Source organism: Mytilus californianus, unplaced genomic scaffold (assembly GCF_021869535.1).
Source record: "Mytilus californianus isolate M0D057914Y unplaced genomic scaffold, xbMytCali1.0.p SCAF_1, whole genome shotgun sequence".
Taxonomy (NCBI): domain Eukaryota; kingdom Metazoa; phylum Mollusca; class Bivalvia; order Mytilida; family Mytilidae; genus Mytilus; species Mytilus californianus.
This window is the reverse complement of record NW_026262581.1, coordinates 86,734,673-86,756,551: the sequence shown is the minus strand read 5'-3', so window position 1 is coordinate 86,756,551 and position 21,879 is coordinate 86,734,673. Positions and strand designations below refer to the sequence as shown.

General features: G+C 33.4%; 1 protein-coding gene across 1 annotated transcript in view; it reads left to right on the top strand.

The window, feature by feature from the left end:
- Window positions 1-21,009, top strand: part of LOC127725670 (transmembrane protein 68-like) — a 28,277-nt gene extending 7,268 nt beyond the window's left edge. Inside the window, exons 5-9 of the mRNA XM_052232824.1 lie at window positions 1,122-1,216; window positions 6,691-6,754; window positions 7,583-7,658; window positions 11,586-11,649; window positions 16,882-21,009. Coding sequence (XP_052088784.1) covers window positions 1,122-1,216; window positions 6,691-6,754; window positions 7,583-7,658; window positions 11,586-11,649; window positions 16,882-16,995 — 413 coding nt within the window. The 3' untranslated portion in view covers window positions 16,996-21,009. The remainder of the gene's footprint in view (window positions 1-1,121; window positions 1,217-6,690; window positions 6,755-7,582; window positions 7,659-11,585; window positions 11,650-16,881) is intronic.
- Window positions 21,010-21,879: the final 870 nt, after the last annotated feature.

The window sequence follows — 21,879 nt, the reverse complement described above, 5'->3', positions numbered from 1 at the left end:
GATAGTTTTTTAACTTTTTTTGTGTCAATGTGAATTGATGTGATTGGGATCAGTCTTTGTAAACTTATTAAAACTCTTCTTACTTGTTTCCATTAGGCAAAACTAAACTTAGCAGAAATGCATGATAATTACAATATTGAAAATTTCTATTTAGGTATTTTATTTTGAAACCTTTTGTCAGTTTAAACTTAAGTTAACATGCATGAATAATAGGTAAGTAAAACTAAACTGTAAATCCTCTTAGATTTAATGACCTTGACACTGTAATTTATTTGATCTTATGTTGATAAGCTTAGAAATTTGGAATACTAAAAATCTACACCATATTTTAAATATTGGAAAATATTTCAAATGAATGAAAAAACCTTTATGTCTGACAAAGTAATTGTTAATTGGTAAAGTTTTGTAGAATAAGGAGTAATGTTTCTTACCAGTAATATTATTTTCTTCCAAACAAGAAATAGGCAATTGCTAAATTATGCTTGCAATCTCTGACTTGACCTTTCCTGGTAAACTGAATGACCATGTTTGATGTAAGAAGATTCCAGAACAAAAAAAATTGAGAATGGAAATGGGGAATATGTCAAAGAGACAACAACCCGACCAAAGAGCAGACAACAGCCGAAGGCCACCAATGGGTCTTCAAACGCAACGAGAAAATCCCGCACCCGGAGGTGGTCCTCAGCTGGCCCCTAAATAAAATTGTGTACTAGTTCAGTGAAAATGGACATCACAATAAACTCCAAAACATATAAACGAACTAAAATTAAAAAACATACAAGACTAACAAAGGCCAGAGGCTCCTGACTTATATACCAAAACATTCTCCTAACATTCAATATTTCTGTCAAATTCTTTGGAGATTATGTCGATCACTTATTAGATTGTTTCCACAGCAGAAATTTGTTGTTTGTTAAGAAAGATAATGTCAAAATAGAATTGAAGGTTGTACGATACATTGTACTTACATTTTATGATATCTGTGAATGATTGTTATATATAAAGGAAAGCAGGAGCAGTTTATTTATTGTAATAGCTGGTGAAAATGAATTTTGCATCTAATACCCCTTTAAAGGAGTTCAAATAATGAATAATCAATCCTGTTTCATTTCTATTTTGAGGTGGTGTAAGAGAAGCCTTATTTGGAGATGAATATTATCCAGTAATGTGGGGTAATCGTAATGGATTTGCTAAAGTAGCTATCCAAGCTAATGTGGTAAGATCTGAATCGTCTCTATATTATTGAATGACAATTGGTATAATAATTTTCAGGTACAGCAAAGATTTTTTAAGAAAAAATGACTTGAAGAAGGTTGCTATCAATCTTTTTTTACCTATACTAGGCTCTCACAGCAATTGTTTTGTGCTTTATATTGTTGAAAATGATGATCTTTCCTAACTCAAAATTCCTTTTTTTTATTACCATTCTATCATCAAGTGCTAAATTACTAAAAAAAAATTACAAAAGTAAATAGATTTTGATGTTTTATTTAACAGTTGTCTTATTTTTATTGCAATTTGAAAATTTAAATAATTACTATTGTACATTTAAATTTTCAAAAAGTTTCATATTTATAAATTTTAAGATTTTTTAATAGATTGTTTATCTAATATCTTCCTAGTATAAGGTAGCTGCTATTGTTTACAGAATTCTGGGAGTTTCTTTTGAAAGTATCTATGGGAAATCTTTTCTGTAATGGGAAACAATTGTTCACTTCTTTTTGGACCGCACCTACCTACTGACATCAAGGGAAACAATGTTATATTTTCTCCCTGGAGCTACCAAGCTTTTTTGATATTTAGATTTTAGTGAATATATAGTATTTTACTTTGGGAACAATTAACAGATATTACACTGAAGTTTGTGGCATGACAGAAAAGGATAGTCATTAAAGAATAACCACATGTTTTATAAAGGTGGGGCCTCAGTGGCAGATTAGTCTAAGTAGTACATCTACAGTGATCACTAGCCTGTCAACACAGAGGTTGTGTAGGAGCCTTGGTGGCGGAGAAGTCTAAGTAGTACATCTACAGTGATCACTAGCCTGTCAACACAGAGGTTGTGTAGGAGCCTTGGTGGCAGAGTAGTCTAAGTAGTACATCTACAGTGATCACTACCCTATCAACACTGAGGTTTAATGGGAGCCTTGGTGGCAGAGTAGTCTAAGTACCGTATAGCGGGTTATTTTTCGCCGGGTGTTTATTTTCGCTTATTTTGGCGGGTAAGGGGAAATCGCGAAATTAAATTCCGCGAAAATTTATGCATACGTTCAGTACTTTCTAATACCTAAAGCGTTTTATAAATTATCTATTTTTCCCGTTCGTCGAATCAATAATGGTTTATGTTAATTTAACCAACATAAATGCGAAAAGCCATTGTTCCAAGGCTGTCAGGTGTTAATTAGGTAATTGGTTACATAATAAAATAATTAATAATATTAGAGTGTAAGGTACTCTGTCAGGTATTTTATCCTTATTATTTAGTGTCAAATTATATAAGAGTCGCAAGTCACTCATGATAATTTTATGATCAAATTAGTACATCAAAGGTCCGGTCAATTTCGTAACTAATCAACCGTAACATTTACCAGAGGTTTGTACACCTATGGCAAATATCTAAGTACCGGTATTCTATTGATTAACTGTATCAAAATATAATCAATAAATATAAAGACGTGATGCAGGTAAAACAATCATTTAACCATAACAATAGATACTTTTGTTATAGATCAATATGTGACACTTAAATAAACTATTATTTATCTTATCTCTCTATCTCTTGTCAATTTCTACAACTTTTTAACTGCAACCATTTAAGTGTCCGCCAAAATATTTAATAGGGATTAAAGAATCCGCCAAAATAAAAACCGCCAAAATTTTTCATATACTTTGTTGCCCCTAAATTGCAAAATTTTACACCCGCGAAAATAACACGCTATACGGTAGTACATCAACAGTGATCACTACCCTGTCAACACAGAAGTTGTGTAGGAGCCTTGGTGGCAGAGTAGTCTAAGTAGTGCATCTACAGTGATCATTAACCTGTCAACATAGAGGTTGTGTAGGAGCCTCTGTGGCAGATTAGTCTTAAGTAGTACATCTACAGTGATCACTACTCTGTCAATACAGAGGTTGTGTAGTAGCCTTGGTGGCAGATTAGTCTAAGTAGTACATCTACAGTGATCACTACCCTGTCAACACAGAGGTTGTGTAGGAGCCTTGGTGGCAGAGTAGTCTAAGTAGTGCATCTACAGTGATCACTACCCTGTCAACACAGAGGTTGTGTAGGAGCCTCTGTGGCAGATTAGTCTTAAGTAGTACATCTACAGTGATCACTACCCTGTCAATACAGAGGTTGTGTAGTAGCCTTGGTGGCAGATTAGTCTAAGTAGTACATCTACAGTGATCACTACTATGTGAACACAGAGGTTGTGTAGGAGCCTCTGTGGCAGATTAGTCTTAAGTAGTACATCTACAGTGATCACTACTCTGTCAATACAGAGGTTGTGTAGTAGCCTTGGTGGCAGATTAGTCTAAGTAGTACATCTACAGTGATCACTACCCTGTCAACACAGAAGTTGTGTAGGAGCCTTGGTGGCAGAGTAGTCTAAGTAGTACATCTACAGTGATCACTACCCTGTCAACACAGAGGTTGTGTAGTAGCCTTGGTGGCAGAGTAGTCTAAGTATTATGTCTACAGCGATCACTACCCTGTCAACACAGAAGTTGTGTAGGAGCCTTGGTGGCGGAGTAGTCTAAGTAGTATATCTACAGTGATCACTACCCTGTCAACACAGAAGTTCTGTAGGAGCCTTGGTGGCGGAGAAGTCTAAGTAGTACATCTACAGTGATCACTACCCTGTCAACACAGAAGTTGTGTAGGAGCCTTGGTGGCGGAGTAGTCTAAGTAGTATATCTACAGTGATCACTACCCTGTCAACACAGAAGTTAGGTAGGAGCCTTGGTGGCAGAGTAGTCGAAGAAGTACATCTACATTGATCACTAGCCTGTCAACCTAGAGGTTGTGTAGGAGCCTTGGTGGCAGATTAGTCTTAAGTTGTACATCTACAGTGATCACTAGCCTGTCAACACAGAGGTTGTGTAGGAGCCTTGGTGGCAGAGTAGTCTAAGTAGTACATCTACAGTGATCACTACTCTGTCAATACAGAGGTTGTGTAGTAGCCTTGGTGGCAGATTAGTCTAAGTAGTACATCTACAGTGATCACTACCCTGTCAACACAGAGGTTGTGTAGGAGCCTTGGTGGCAGAGTAGTCTAAGTAGTACATCTACAGTGACACTTCCCTGTCAACACAGAGGTTGTGTAGGAGCCTTGGTGGCAGAGTAGTCGAAGTAGTACATCTACAGTGATCACTAGCCTGTCAACACAGAGGTTGTGTAGGAGCCTTGGTGGCGGAGTAGTCTTAAGTAGTACATCTACAGTGATCACTACACTGTCAACACAGAAGTTGTGTAGGAGCCTTGGTGGCAGAGTAGTCTTAAGTAGTACATCTACAGTGATCACTACCCTGTCAACACAGAAGTTGTGTAGGAGCCTTGGTGGCAGAGTAGTCTAAGTAGTATATCTACAGTGATCACTACCTTGTCAACACAGAAGTTGTGTAGGAGCCTTGGTGGCAGAGTAGTTGAAGAAGTACATCTACAGTGATCACTAGCCTGTCAACACAGAGGTTGTGTAGTAGCCTTGGTGGCAGAGTAGTCTAAAGTAGTATATCTACAGTGATCACTACCCTGTCAACACAGAGGTTGTGTAGTAACCTTGGTGGCAGAGTAGTCTTAAGTAGTATATCTACAGTGATCACTACCCTGTCAATACAGAGGTTGTGTAGTAGCCTTGGTGGCAGAGTAGTCTTAAGTAGTATATCTACAGTGATCACTAGCCTGTCAACACAGAGGTTGTGTAGTAGCCTTGGTGGCAGAGTAGTCTAAGTATTATATCTACAGTGATCACTACCCTGTCAACACAGAAGATGTGTAGGAGCCTTGGTGGCAGAGTAGTCTAAGTAGTATATCTACAGTGATCACTACCCTGTCAACACAGAGGTTGTGTAGGAGCCTTGGTGGCAGAGTAGTCTTAAGTAGTACATCTACAGTGATCACTACCCAGTCAATACAGAGGTTGTGTAGTAGCCTTGGTGGCAGATTAGTCTAAGTAGTACATCTACAGTGATCACTACCCTGTCAACACAGAGGTTGTGAGTTTGAATCCAGCACGTGGCAGGTGTGTTTGATTCCAATGTTAATTGACTAGGATTGCCTGTTTTCCTGCTCAAGGTCGGTGGTTCTCTCTGGGCACTCTTGATTCTCCACCAATAAAAACTGGCCACAATAATGTCATAATTACAGGGCTCACACTACTTTAGAATCATAGGGAGAAGTGACTTTTCTTTTTGAAACTGGTGTGAAGAAATTGTGAGACTTAAAAGAGAAGCGCTTGTTCACCTGCGGTGCTGCAATGTTTGGTTTTTACCATAATATAAAGAGCCATATGTATCCTATTCATTTAATTATTTTTATATTATTAAATTCATACCTGAGAATACAATTAAAGTAACAGTTGTTTCAGTTGATGTCTTAAATAATCATTCCTAGTTGCACAATTTTGCACTGTTTCCCTTCTGATGAGTACCACCTCTGATCCATGGTTCCTACTAATTTTTCAGTGGCTGAAAAGAAAAATTTACGAAAATAAACAATGTTTGACAAGTGATTTGGAAAAGAATATGATGCTTTCAATGCAATGAATGGAAGAAACATTAACTAAAGGCAATTTTTATCACGTTCTAATGAAGTGATAAACTTATTTTGCCAAGAATCAGAATGTTTTGATATACGCTTGCGAGTAATGATTACAGGAAGTGAAACACAATACTTTGGAAAAGTTGTTTCTTTGGAATAACATACGACCAATCTCTCAAGTCAATACTTTTACATCTTTTCTAAATAAATAAATCGTTTATGTTTTTGAACTTATACATGAAAAATTGCTGTTTCATCGACTTGGTAAAAATGGAAAATTGCTGATGGCGAAAGCGACTACATGCGACTAAATATCGCTTTTGATGGTTGGGCAAAGCGAAGTGCCAGATGGAAAAGCGACTTATTCGCCCCAGTTGCCTGCTAGCATGAGCCCTGGATTCCAAATAAAACAGCTTTTAATTAGACAACCAGTTGTAATTTTAAGCCTGTAAGGATTTAAGACAAAAAAGAGCCTTATCTTCACCTCAAATCTTTACATTAATGTTTGTGATAACACGTTTTCACTACAGCATAAATAAGTATTTTAAAAAAAAATTTTTTACATTGTGAATGACGTCATATGTGAATTTCATAATAATATGAAAAATTTCAGTACGTGTGATTTAGAAGAAGTTTTTTCTCACAGAAAATCTAATGAAAAAGCCATTCTTGCAACTACATTCCATAATATAATTGAAATCTAGTTCTACATCTAAATTTATAGTGTGAAATACCTTAGATGTACATAATTTCTCTGATTCACACATGTCATCAAGAATAAGTCAGGTTATGTATCTTATTTAAAATTGAATAATATAGTGGTTGTTAAATGTAAAGATAATCACCCAAAAACATTATTGTAAAAAAAATTCTAATCATATGGATAATTGCAATCTGATTTAGTTGTTAATAAAGTGATGTAATATTTTCAGCCAATATATCCAGTATTTACTCAGAATCTACGTGAGTCTTTCAGAACACCAAGAATTGGAAGAAGTAAGTATTTCTTTTCAAGACATACATCATATTTTAGTCAGTAGTCAGAACTGTGGTCTGACATTCTATCTAATAAGTGAAATAATAAAATTCTCAGTTTTTTTTTAGTACTTTCTTATTTAAGTAGATTAAAGTAACAGAAACAAATTTGGACACTAAACATGCTATATTAAGATAATACTTATCAGGGTTTATTGATTCCTATTTATAAAAATAGGCTTTGTAAAATACTGAATAAGTTAACCAATATTGAGCTATTATACTCCCATTGTAGAAGTGGGTGCATTATACCAATCACCTTGTTGTCCATCTCTCTTTGTCCAACACATATTTTCTGTCACACTTTCTTTAGGAACCACTGAGCAGAAGGACTTAATATTTGGTCAGCATCTTAACAGTGAGATGTTTTTTGTTGAGTAGTATAAAATACCAATTTTGAAATCTTTAGTTTTACCTTACCATAGATGGAACACCATGACCTTGGCCACTCGTGTTATCACTACAATGAGACCATCAAGGTAGTTGTTGAACATAAAAGTGTTAACTCTGTTCTTTAAACTAAAGACCATATTCACTAAGTATTTATGAGCACACATATACATGTAACCATTAAAGTTAATTTGGTACAAAGTAACAATGCAGGGTAAATGATCATATCTCATTATTGTACTGGTTATGCATGTACTATTTTTTGCTGGATGTTAAACATCCATCAATCAATCAATGCAAAGTCAAAACTCACATGGTTTTGATAAAAAAAATTCAATTTAGTCAGAATCATGATAACAATATAACATTTTTGTATTGAATTGTATTGTTTTCTTCCAGGTTGGTTAAGAAGATTATATGAGAAAACTAGATTACCAATAGTCCCAATTTATGGATTTTTTCCTGTAAAAATGAAGTAAGGACGTCTTTAACTTATTGAAAATTTCTTTTTACAAACATGGAATGAGATGTAAAAGGGGATATGCATTCAAGATTAAAACAGAGGAGGTTTGAGATCTAAAAAGAACTAAATCTATCTCTGTCGCATATTCCCATGTTAGGAACCCTGTCAGTGGTTGTCTTGTGTCATATAAATGGTTATTGTTATTTACAGAATTTAGTGTTGATTGCAGATTTGCAGATGTGTAATATTAAATGTTTTATTTATTCTCAGGCTTTTTTAAAACTCAGGATGACGAAGTGAATAGCTTGCTTTACGTATTACTGATAACAAGTCAGTTATCATTGTCTTGCCTTGACAAAGTCAAAAATCGAGACTTGAGTATGCTGTTTCAGACAGTGTTGGTGTCAACAACAATGTATTAGTTTGTGATTAGGTCAGTTAATGGGGAACCACTAATAGTCAATGATATTTGGTATGCAGTTGTATAAGCATTGGCACATCTCATTTACATGGAGATAATTTTGCCCTGCCCCCTCAGTCTATTGACTTTGAAACTTTTGCTTACTTAACATGTATTAGTTTGTGATTAGGTCAGTTTAAGGGGAACCACTTGCGCTACGTCAATGATATTTGGTATGCAGATGCATAAGCATTGGCGCATCTCATTTCCATGGAGATTTTATGGCTTCGCCCCCTCAGTCATGGTCTATTGACTTGAATGTTTTGCATAATTTTCATGTGATTAGATTAGTTTTACAGGAACACTAATGTTAAGTCAATGATATAATTAGCATTTACAAGTCTTCTTTTCCATGGAGATTATTTGGCCCCACCCCTATCAGGGTTAATCGACTTTGAAATTTTAACATTGTGTACAAGTTAAAGTTTGTGTTTAGGTTATTGCTAAGGTTAACACTTATGGTAAGTCATTGGTATTTGGTATGCAGTTTTATAAGCATTGGCATTTCTAATTTCCATGGAGGTTATTTAGTCCTGCACATTAAGTCATGGTTCATTGACTTTGAATGTTTTACATCGTTTACAGGATTAAATATTGACATTTGGATTCAATATTTGCATTATACTATCAAAATTACAAAAAGGAGAGACAAATCTCCGTGTCAACAGTTTATTTTATTGATCAACATATTTTTATCAAAATTAAAAATGCTACTAAAAATTGTATACTTTTAACCTTCCAATTCATTAAATTTTACAGCTTTCACACTATTTTGTCATTAGATTTTTATATCAAGCAATGAGTTATTTGAATGAAGGTTTTTGTCGAGCCTGCAACTTTTGTTACAGAAAGCTCGACTTAAGGATAGTGATCCGGCAGCGTTAACTAACTTCTTAAAAGCTTAATATTTCAGAAGGAAGAAGACCTGGATGCTTCATACTTTGTATATAGATGCCTTATGTTATGAAGTTTCCGTCTGTCTTATGCCCATTGTCCTTGACCTCATTTTCATGGTTCAGTGACTACTTGGGAAAAAAAGTTAAGATTTTTTGTAATGTTAATTTCTCTCTTATTATGAGTAATAGGATAACTATTTTTGGTAAGTGCAAGGTCCTCATGCCTGTCAAACAGTTTTCACTTGACCTCAACCTCATTTCATGGATCAGTGGACAAGGTTAAATTTTCGTGGTCAAGTCCATTTCTCAGATACTATAAGCAATAGGTCTACTATATTTGGTGTATGTAATGATTGTAAGGTGTACATGTCCAACTAGCAGGTGTTATCTGACCTTGACCTCATTTTCATGGTTCAGTGGTCATAGGTTTTGTGTTTTGGTCTGTTTATTTAATACTGTATGCAATAGGTCAACTATATTTGGTGTATGGAAATATTTTACGATGTACATGTTAGTCTGGCAGGTTTTATTTGACCTTGACCTCATTTTCATGGTTCATTGCTTAATGTTAAGTTTTTATACGCCCGTTTACGGGACGTATTATGGTATACTGTTGACCGTTTGTTCGTCCGTCTGTCCGTCCGTCCGTCGTCAACATGTCGAACATTAACTGAAAAAAACTTTAACCAATATGCATGAAACTTTGGTGAATTGTTTTTATCTATTGACATGAGCTCCCTTTCGTTTTTTATAAATTTCAGATTTACCGTTTCTGAGTTTTGGGGTTTTATTCATTAAAAAAGGGGGGATTTTCCAGTTTTCCGACAATAACTCAAGAATGCTTTCACCAACTTGCAAGAAATTTTGATGAATTGTTTATATCTATTGACATGAGCAGAGCTCCCTTTCGATTTTTATAAATTTTAGATTTTACGTTTCCTAGTTACAGGGTTTTATTCATAAAAAAAGGATGATTTTCCAGTTTTCGGACAATAACTAAAAAATGCTTTCAGCAGTTCTCATGAAACTTTGGTGAATTGTTTATATCTGTTGATGTAAGCTCCCTTTAGAATTTTATAAATTTTAGATTTTACATTTCTGAGTTTTGGGGTTTTATTCATTAAAAAAGGGGTGATTTTCCAGCTTTTGGACAATAACTCAAAAATGCTTTCAGCAGTTCTCATGAAACTTTGGTGAAATATTTATAGCTATTGATGTAATCTCCCTATTGATTTTCATAAATTTCAAATATGACATTGAGAACAAAATTGAACTTTATTTGTTTATAGTCTGACAACAGAATACTAAGTATTGCGCAACAGCACAGTGTATTGCACAACAGCAAGGAATCTTTAATTGAATATAAATTCAATTCATATAACCAATTTCAAGTTCTTTGACTACATTATTCAGAAACCTATAATATGTCAAATATTTAATTACAATCCAAATTCAGACCTGTATCAAGCTTGAATATTGTGTCCATTTTTGCCCCAACTGTTCAGGGTTTGACCTCTGTGGGCATATCCAGCTGCACTCAGCGAAGCAGTTTATTGTGTTTTGATCTGTTTTTCTAATACTGTATGCAGTAGGTCAACTTTATTTGGTGTATGGAAATATTTTACAATGTACATGTCTATCTGGCAGGTTTTATTTGACCTTGACCTCATTTTCACAGTTCATTGCTCAATGTTAAGTTTTTGTGTTTTGGTCTGTTTTTCTAATAATGTATGCAAAAGGTCAACTATATATTTGGTGTAGGGAAATATTTTACAATGTACATGTCAGTCTGGCAGGTTTTATTTGACCTTGACCTCATTTTCATGGTTCATTGCTTGTGTTAAGTTTTTGTGCTTTGGTCTGTTTTTCTTAAACTTTAACCAATAGGTCAACTATTTTTGGTGTATGGAATGATTGTAAGGTGTATATGTCTGTCTGGTAGACCCATTGGTGGCCTTCGGCTGTTGTCTGCTCTATGGTCGGGTTGTTGTCTCTTTGACACATTCCCCATTTCCATTCTCAATTTTATCATCTAACCTTCACCTCATTTTCATGGTTCATTGGTCAATGTTCAGTTTACTGGTTTACTTTGTTTCTTAGATACTTTAAGCAATAGGTCAACTATATTTGATGCATGGAATGATTTTAAGATGTACATGTCTATCTGGTAGGGTTCATCTGACCTTGACTTCATTTTTATGGTTCATTGGTCAGTATAGAATTTCCATGGTTTGGTCTGTTTCTTTTATACTATAAGCAATAGGTCATCTATATTCTGTGTATGGAATGATTGTATTAAAGGTGTACATGTATTTCCGGCTTGGTTTATCTGACCTTGACCTCATTTTCTTGGATCATAAATGTTAATGTGATACTTGTAGTAAAACTTTATGACTATCGACATAAAATCAATGGTCAGTATAGTAGGTGAGACATTTCAGCATGTGCACTCTTGTTTATTTAAGTTAGAATGTTAATGGATCAAAAGTTATAAAAATATTGTTATTATGACATATTGATAATATTCCTTCCTTATGATAAATTATGTTCAGAATTTTGTTAATTTTATGTTTGTTATTGTAGAACATTTATTGGAGATCCTATATATCCAAAAGAAAACATGACTCCTGATGAGTTGGCAGAACAGGTATGAACTAAACAAAGCTCACTCTATATTCATTTTATCCTGACAATTTTTGTCTCGCCTTGACGGAGTCAAAAAGCGAGACATAGGTATGCTGTTTCCAGCGTCAGCGGCGATAGCCGTGGCGTCAACAATGTTTTAGTTTGTGATTAGGTCTAGTTCATGGTGAACCAAATCAATGATATTTGGTATGCAGTTGTATTAGCATTGGCACATCTCATTACCATGGAGATTATTTGGCCCTACCCCCTCAGTCAAGGTCTATTGACTTTGAAACTTTGCTTAGTTTACATGTATTAGTTTGTGATTAAGTCAGTTTATGGGGAACCACTAGTGGTAGGTCAATGATATTTGGTATGCAGTTGTATTAGCATTGGCACATCTCATTACAATGGGGATAATTTGGCCCCGCCCCCTAAGTCAAGGTCTATTGACTTTGAAACTTTGCTTAGTTTACATGTATTAGTTTGTGATTAGGTCAGTTTATGGGGAACCACTAGTGGTAGGTCAATGATATTTGATATGCAGTTGTATAAGCATTGGCATATCTCATTTCCATGGAGAATATTTGGTTCTAACCCCTCATTCATGGTCTATTGACTTTGAAATTTTTGCTTAGTTTACATGTATTAGTTTGTGATTAGGTCAGTTTAAGATGAACCACTAATGTTAAGTCAATGATATTCGGTATGCAAATGTATTGGCATTTGCAAGTTTCATTTCCATGGAGATTATATAACCCCACCCCTTAATTATGGTTCATTGACTTTGAAACTTTTACATAGTTTACAAGTTAATGTTTGTGTTTAGGTTTGTTTAAAGGGAACAACTTATGAAAAGTCAATGGTATTTGGTTTGCAGTTGTATTAGCATTGGCACATCTCATTTCCATGGAGATTGTTTAGCCCTGTACCTTAAGTCATGGTTCATTGACTTTGAATATTTGCGTAACTTACATGTTAAAGTATTGCTATTTTTTAAAAGAGTTATGTCCCTTTGAAATATTCAATTTATGGAAAATGGCCTCATTAGCGCTCTCATGGGTACAATTCTTTCCAGATTTTTATAAAACTTATACTTTAGGTTAATATCAGCAATATCTTGGACAAATTTTATAATGGTGGCCGATCGACTTTTTTAAAAAGAGTTATGTACCTTCGAAATATTAAATTTATGGTAAATGGCCTCGTTAGCACTCTCATGGGTACAGTTCTTGCCAGATTTTAAAAAAATTTATGTGATAGGTTAATATCAGCAATATATCAGACAAGTTATATAAAGGAGGCTTATCCTTTGAAGACCCATTGGTGGCCTTCGGCTGTTGTCTGCTCTATGGTCGGGTTGTTGTCTCTTTGACACATTCCCCATTTCCATTCTCAATTTTATCGACTTTTTTAAAAATAGTTATGCCCTTGGAATATTAAATTTATGGCAAATGGCCTTGTTAGCGCTACAAAAAAAAAGTGTTTTATTTAGTTATTGCCCTTGTACCTTGGATAAATAAAATATGTGCAACACGGGGGACATTGGAACTCTGTTCTTTTATTTATTTTACATTAAAATTATTTATTCTCTAGTGCTGGTCTAAATAAGCCCTGTCTCCCATAGGTTCCTGTTCTGGCCAGTAAAGTAGATATCCCAGTATATTGAAGATTTCTTTCCTTGCATTGTTTTACACAAATAGTAAACAAAATAAAAACTTGTTGGAAATATTGGTACATTGTATACCATTAAACACATCATTCATCATGTTCATAAACTAAAATAGTCAGTTCACAAAATTTATTCGAAAGAATCTCCATTGAAAGCAAAATTATCTGTTTGAAGATAGAATATCTCAATAGTATGATATATGTCTAGTCTTGAACATTTGTCTCACAATATAAGACATACGGCTGTTATAGTAAACTATTTGTATAAAGCTTTATATTTCAGAAGATACTTCATATCTTGTGTACAGATGCCTTATATTCTTACGTTTTTATCTGGCATACATCTGTTTTGCTTCACCTCATTTTTATTGTACAGCAATTGATGAAAAATGTGAAAGGTTTTTTTAATCACATGATTTTTTATGGTAAAGATTGCTAATTTGACTGGCTTGATAATTATATTTCCTAGGCCTTATTGATACTATAGAGAGTACAAAGATATAGTGCATTGCGGTGAACATTCTTTTCATCATATCTATGTACATAACAAGCAATTTATCACTAAAATGTAAAGAAATAATGTGTACTTGTATAACACACTTTTCAAGAAAATTGCGTAAGTTGTGGATGAATTTTATGTTCTTTACTAGAAACATATCAAGGATGTCATTATGATAATTAAAATTAGAGTTATCTTCCCTTGTCCATATCTGTTGCTGAACCAACTACAATTTATATTGACAAATGTTGATATATCCACCAATTCTAAATACTGTCTTCCAATGCATAAATCAATGGAATATTTAGTTTTGACTTCCCAATGGTAAATGAATGCAATATTTACCCTTCAGTGGTTATAAGCATTGTGATTTCAGTTGTTGAGAGTAATAGGACTACTTTATTTGGTACTGTATAGGAAATTGAAAGGCCAATATGTCTGTCAATGTTAATCTGATCCTGACCTCATTCAAATGGATCAGTGAGCAAAGTTTGAGTGGTAGTGGTAATAGGTTAACAATATTTGGTGCATGTAATGATTGTAAAGTGTAGATGTACATCTGGCAGCTTCCATCTGACTGAGACCTAATTTTTCATGCTTCATTGGTGAACATTTAGTTTTCCTGATTAGGTTTTTTCATATGATACTATTAGTCAACTATATATTTTGGGCAATTGAATGATTGATAGGCAGTGGCGGATCCAGAGGGGGGCGTAGAGGGCGTACGCCCCTCCTTTGCTTGCACTTTTTTTTTTTTTTTTTTTTTGTAAAATGATAAATCAGACTAGTCTTCGTGAACTTTGCCATTTTCCGCGTATTTAATTTTTATGCGACAATTCTTTACTTATAAAGATATGTTTCGCTCGTATTTACTGTAATATATTATTGATATGTCAAAATCATGCGATTCGCTACGGTGGAGTTGACCAGTGCGTCGAAAAAACGTCAGTCATTTTGAAATTCAAATTACAGTAACACATTGCTTAGGCTGAGGATGACAAGCATGACACCTTCAAAGCAACAAAGGATTGAGCAAGAACGTATTTATTGACTTCTATTTCACAATTCCACCGAACAGAAAGTAATACTCTATTACACTTTCATGAAAAAAGTTCCACAGCAATATTATTTACCTACGAAAACATGTTTAACCCAAAACGCCCCAGCCTATTAATAACATAGCTGAATAATGATCCCCAGTCAATAAGCTCTAGATAGATTTAAATTCTAAGGTACGGACCATTTGATTTGAGGGGGCAGTCTGAGATGTTTGAGAGAAAAAATTCTGACCCTGATTTTTGCCTTAAACAAAAATTCTGGCCGTATTTGGATTGAAAACAATAATCTTGTCCACTTTTTTTGCTATTAGAAACAAAAGTTTCCAACAGAATTATTTAGCATTAAATGAACATGATGAACAAAAAAACGGGCGTAATTTTTTTGGGGCCGGGGGTTTGCATGTAAATCCAATATCTGACCGGAATGTCTCTTTCTTCGAACATTCAACTGATAAAATGAATACTTTTTCAAGGCCCGACTGCAACCTGCCTGCTGGGTGTGGCCTTTATGTCTCCATTTGTCGACCGTCATTCATATATTCGTTGTCATTTCAGACTCATTCGTAGCCTTTGGTTGATTTGGAACCCCTCACTTCCCTTGTTGGGTGAAACATTTCAACCAAACATTTGGATAAAAATTGCTTGTTTGTCTTTCTTAACTCGTGTCGGTCGTATTGTAAATTTCATTGAATAGCCCGGCGTATATCTTTTTTACAACAAGAAATCCATGATGTTATGCTAACTAAACATACAACAAACGAGAATTTTCCATGTCAATTTTTTACTGACAAGTCCCACATCAAATATATTAGTACATAGCTTTGGATCCATCCAATCATTTTATAATAGACAATTAATGGGGAGAATACGGCATAAAAAAATGTCCAACCCTTACACTTTAACTATAAAATATACATGCCTTACGTCAGGAACCGTTAAAAAAGTGCATTTTACACTTATTTTATGTTTTTTAGCCAAAAAAAGGTCCGCTCGGCGATATTTACATACTTCGCCCCCCCCTTTCCAAAATCCTGGATCCGCCTTTGATAGGTATACATATTTGTCTGGCATGATTCATCTTACCGTGACCTCATTTTTGGTTCATTGGTTAACATTAACTTATTAAGGTTTCATGATTTGGTCCATTTCTCAGATACTATAATCAATAGATTAACTTGATTAGTTAATGGAATAATTATAAGGTGTAAGTGTCTGTCTGGCAGTGTTCATCTGACCTTGACCACATTTTTCAAGCTTCATTTAGTGAAAGTTCAGTTTTAGTGATCATTATTAAATTTTTGTAATGAACTCTGTTTCTCAGATGCTATAAAGAATAGGTCAACTAAAATGGGCAAACAGAATGATTGTAAGGTTTTCCTTCCCACTCCACCTTGATCTTAAAAACATTAGAATTCAGTCATGCTCGGTAAAGCAAGCTAGAAATTTCAATGTGCACACTCTTGTTATAGTTTACAATCTTCATGTATTTTAAAGTATTGTGTTTCATGCCAATATTCTCTTTTTACTCAATATTTCAGTAAAACATTTTCAACTATGCATGATTCTGAACTAATTATATTCAAGTACACTGGAAAGGCAAATATGTAAAACATTTGAGAGTATCAAACTCCAAAAACCCTCAACAAGAGTAATTTATCCTATCAACTTTGATCTTATAAGTATGATCTTAGTTAAAAGTCCAGTTTTTTAATTTGATAAATAGAAAATTTGAAGTCAAATTGCATTATTCATATGATGACAGCACTTAACAACATGCTATAGGTTTACTAATACATTTAAGTCTTACTTTCCACTGATACTAGCTTAGTGGTTCTAATATAAATGTTTTATACCAATTTCTGTGTGCAAAACAATATTAAGTCTCTTCAATAGTTTCTGGATATACACAGATTCAGTAAATGTACCTTCCTGTTTAGTCAACAATATTCACTGTCCATTTTTATTCCACCTAATAAAGTTCTACTTGCTATTTTCTGGTCACTTACATTGACATCTTGCATTTCAGGTTAAGGAGTCTGTCCAGAAGCTGATAAATACTCATCAGAGAGTCCCAGGGAATATACTTAAAGCTTTGATTGATAGGTTAGGGTTTGACTTATCCAAACCAAAACAAAGTTAAAGGAACAACTGTGTTTTTTTATACTCAGGGTTTTTGAATGATCTTTGTTCAACTGTAGCATTTGTATATTAATGGTGCTATATCTGATGGTCGTTAAATGTGGTTTGATGCTTTAAAAGACAAAAAAGTAACTTAATATTATTTATAGATGTGTTGAAAACACTGAGAAAATGCTTTCTCATCAGGTGTTAAAATTATTAATTGAAAAATTAAAATGAAATTATGTTGAGATGCATTGGTAGACAAAGAAACAAATTGGTCAAAAAGATTTTTCAGTCATCCTTTTGTTATCTTTTTAATGATTTTATAGAGTAACTAGAACATTTGTGCTATATCAATAGGTAGTTAATAAAAGTACTGGTAATGTTGATTCACTGTCACCTAGCAAACAAACAAAAAGAAATCAATTGTTCCTTGTACACTGTCAAATAAATATGCTGTATAAAAATATAAATCAGGATGCATAATCATGGTAGAACTAAGAAGTTGGTTGAATGATAAAATCATGTAAATAAATATTAACTGAAGTAATATATTACATTTTAGAGAAAGGAGTTAACATAAGGGTTTTTCCAAGTACAGCAGATGAAGGAAATTTAAGGAAATTTTTAAGAAATGTCAATAATTCAAATAGATATTGGCAGGTAGGATTACAAGGTTACATCAAATTAGATTTGTAACTGTTTGTATAGTCAAGAACTGATGGATTTAAAGCTAAGATCTTATTGTGTAGATGCTTCATTGAACACACAAGTTAATTATTTAGAGGTGAATACAGTGAGATGTAATAAACATGCTTAAATAAGTGTTTTAATAAATTCTTTAGAGTTTGTAAGTATGAAATGTGATCAAGGTTAGAATATTCTTACCATCAGACAATCTGACAAAGATAGTGTTTTTCATTTGAAATTTTATTGTGCAGAATATCATGCAATTCACAGCAAACATTGTTTTCACACATGTTGATATAAACAAGCTACATATGTTGCCAATCATGTCTTGTAATGGATAGATATGATTTTTGAAGATAACTTATGAAAAGCAGACATTTATTTACATGGGACCCTAAAAGTGATCAACTTGAAAAAAAAATCAGTCTTTCTGGACTTTGATGTTAGTCTTTCATTCAAATTTATAAATGATTATTATATAGAATTAGTGCTTATTTATATATTTATTCATTCATGTTATTGTGAATGTGTTCTTTTTCTAATCTTTAACAAAAGCTATTGATATTATTGTTTTGGGAACAAGCTGGTTGTTTGTTATTTATTGATATTTCATTTGACATTAGTAATATTATAATTTTGATGATTTGTTTGGTTTTGTATATATATATACAGTTTATTGTCTGTTTAATATAAAGAATAGCTGATGGAAATGTTATCTGAGTGCTACATAGAAACCTTAAACATTAACAAATGCAATATTTGAAATAGAATACTTTGTACTTATTGAAACAAGATTGTGCAGTAAACGTAAAATACTTCCAGTAATTTGTTGTCAGGTTTATATGATAGCAGACCTTCCATGATAAAAGTATATAATTGATAAGTTATTGTAATTGAACAAATCTCAAAAATATCATGATACCATGGTGAAACACATCAGACTATTGTTTTCATCTACATCTCATTTTTTAAATGAATCATATATGAAATATTTATTAGTATAAACACTGCAATACTGCAACTGTAATTGTATGAATACAGTGCACAGATTTTGAAAGCTCACAGACTTTATTTTACAAAATTTTACTGTACATTCTGATCATATTTTCTTTTCTTAATTTTTGGGAAAAGATTGCCTATACCATTAGTTCTGAAACTCTTACAGCAACCTTTATGTGCTTTATAATTTTTTTTATTAAGTTATCCTCCTTTTTATAACTCATATTTCCTTCTTTAATCATCATCCTTTCATCATCTGCTAGATTATTAGTATGCTTAGTAATTTATAAAAATAAATAATTACTAAGCAAGGGAAGTTAAAACTTGACATGTCTTTGAACTCTTCTCACACCATATAAGATAGGATCATGAAAATTGGTATGTAATTAACAGGATAAGTATTGTCTGTGTTGTATGATATGGAATTTTTACATTAGAAGTGAGACCAGAATCATGGGCAAAAATGACTTTCAGGTTTTCCAGTAACTAATTTAATGCTGAAAAGTGTTTGGTGTAATAGCAATATTTGAATCATAGCTTAAATTATGTATAAGAATTAAGCAGATAATGTTGGAAATTTTCTATGTCCCCTGAAGGCATGTTGTTTTAAATTGATACTATCAGTATAACACTGGCACTTGGATATGTAGGATGGCTGCTCTTGCTATTTATATAGAAATACAGAATGAACTATTTTGATTGAAATCATGGGATAAAATGAAAGTATTTAACTTTTTGTTTTAGATTCAGCTCTACTTTGATGCATGTATGTAATCATCTTCATGAACAAGTTTCATATGAGATTAAGTTATGAATGCAATTTATATCCACCTCATGGAGCAGGATTTGCTTACCTTTCTGGAGAACCATAGATCACCCCTGGTTTTTTGTTGGGGTTTGGAATGCTCATTCTTTAGTTTACTATGTAACTTTATATGGACTGTTGTTCGTCTATACTTGTTTTTAGCTCACCTAATCTTAAAGGGATAGTGTGAGCCTTTGCAATCATTTGGCATCAGCCAATTTTCGTCATCTACCATTATCTTTTACCAAAACATTTCTCCTCTGAAACTACAAGCCAAATTAAACCAAACTTAGGCCCACTTTTTCCTGGGGTATTTACATTTAAAAATATATACAGTTGATCCCACTGTCCAACTTACATAGTTACCAAGGTTAAAATAGAATATAGGGGGGTATTGTCTATTGCATGAAGACCATTATAGATAAGAGAAAATCCGACAACAGCAAAAAAGTTCAAAATGTCAAGATCTCTATACTGTCTATTTCAACCAAATATGTTGGACAACTCAATATTGAAGATATTGCACTTAATGATGATTTGTAAAGCCACTAATTGAGATGCCCTTCATTTTACCATTGTACAGGTCTTTTAGTTATTGTAGGTTATTTTTTTCTTATTATAAACAATTGATTTATTATTGCTATAGATTTAATAAGATACAAATTTTATATACTGAAAAAAGTCAATACATCTTGATGACCTGAAATAAGTAGAATTGCAGTTGTTGGATAATGTAACCATTTGTAATTGCTTCTGACTTTAGTTATGCCAATATGGTGACCTCAGGCTTTGTCATCACTTGGCATCTGACAGCAGTCAACCTCCATGGAATATAAATTGAACTATCTTTTTATAATCTATTTCGGTAACACTGAAATAAGCATTTTTTACTGCAATATCAAAGTAGTGTTATATACCACCTCGGTGGTCTTGTGGTAGCATGTTCGCCTCGAGTGCAGGAGGTCATGGGTTCGAATCCCAAACCAAAGACTTTAAAATTGGTATTTGCTGCTTCTCCGCTAAGCATGCAGCATTAAGGAGTAAGAGCAAAGACTGGTCAGCTCGGAGTCAGAATAATGCGTCTGTATAAGGTGACATGTCTTCCTGCGGACGGTTACCTTGTGAACTAGCATGCTAAAAAATCCAGCTCAGCGTGTCGGTCTAGTACAAAACAGGGTTAATATTCATATAACATTAACATGTTCTCATTCTGAATATGCATATTAATTTGCCTCTGGACGTTAAGCAGCCATCCATCATCATCATCATCAAAGTAGTGTTACAAGGTGCTATAACAAATATACATTTGAAAAGAAATTTTTTTCCAAGATATTTGCCAAGTACATGTACTTTAATGCAAATTTTCTAAAAAATAAACGTTTAATTTAGAGTACTAATCTTTGCTATTGAGAAAATATTGTTACAATGAGGTGGAATAATATGTTCAATTTTCATAAGATACATTTTAAGTGACTCGTGTACAAATCAATGTTATATCACATTTTCAGTTTTGTTTTGAATAAAAATATTGAAAATGCATGTATGTATTGAATTATTGACCAAAAATAACAAATAAAGTAACCTTCAAGGTATATTAAAAAAACAAAATATATAGTCAGTTTTAGGGAAATCTCAACTTACTACTAGCATCCTCACAGGAGCAATTGGCTAGTTATTACATGTATCAAAGTACAGACACTTTTGAATGAAAGGGGTTTTGACCCGGTTTTGCAGCCCTACCTGTTGTCCATTTAAGTCAAAACTGTCAGACGACTTCTTATAGGAGTTAGTGCCCTGAAATGACAAATTTGACCATTTTAAAACTTTTTGCCCATTTCGAAAATTATAATAGATAGATAGAAACTTTAAAAAGCAAAAATGATCAGCACGACAGGATCAACATACAAGTCAACATAGCCGAAATTTTCAGTTGACTCCTTATTAGAGTTTTTGCTCTTTAATGACGATTTTTAACTTTTTTTTTTCATATGTGCCTAATGTCTTAAAAACGATAATAGATAGAAACTTTAAAAAGCAAAAATGATCAGCAAGACAATATCTACAAATTAGCTCACATCACCGAAATCGTTAGTCGACTCCTTATTGAAGTGATTTGCCCTTTAATGACGATTTCCCCATTTTTTCGCATTTTTGCCTATTATCTTGAAAACTGTTATAGATAGATAGAAACTTTAAATAGCACAAATGATCAGCAAGATAAGATCTACAAATGTGCAATGATGGCCGAAATCTTCAGTCGACTCGTTATTTGAGTAATTACCTTTTTAAATGATATTTTTTATGCACTTTTTGCCTATTATCTTGAAAACTATAATAGATAAATAGAAACTTTAAAATGAAAATTATCAGCAGTACAAGATCTACAAACATGTCAAAATGACTGTAATT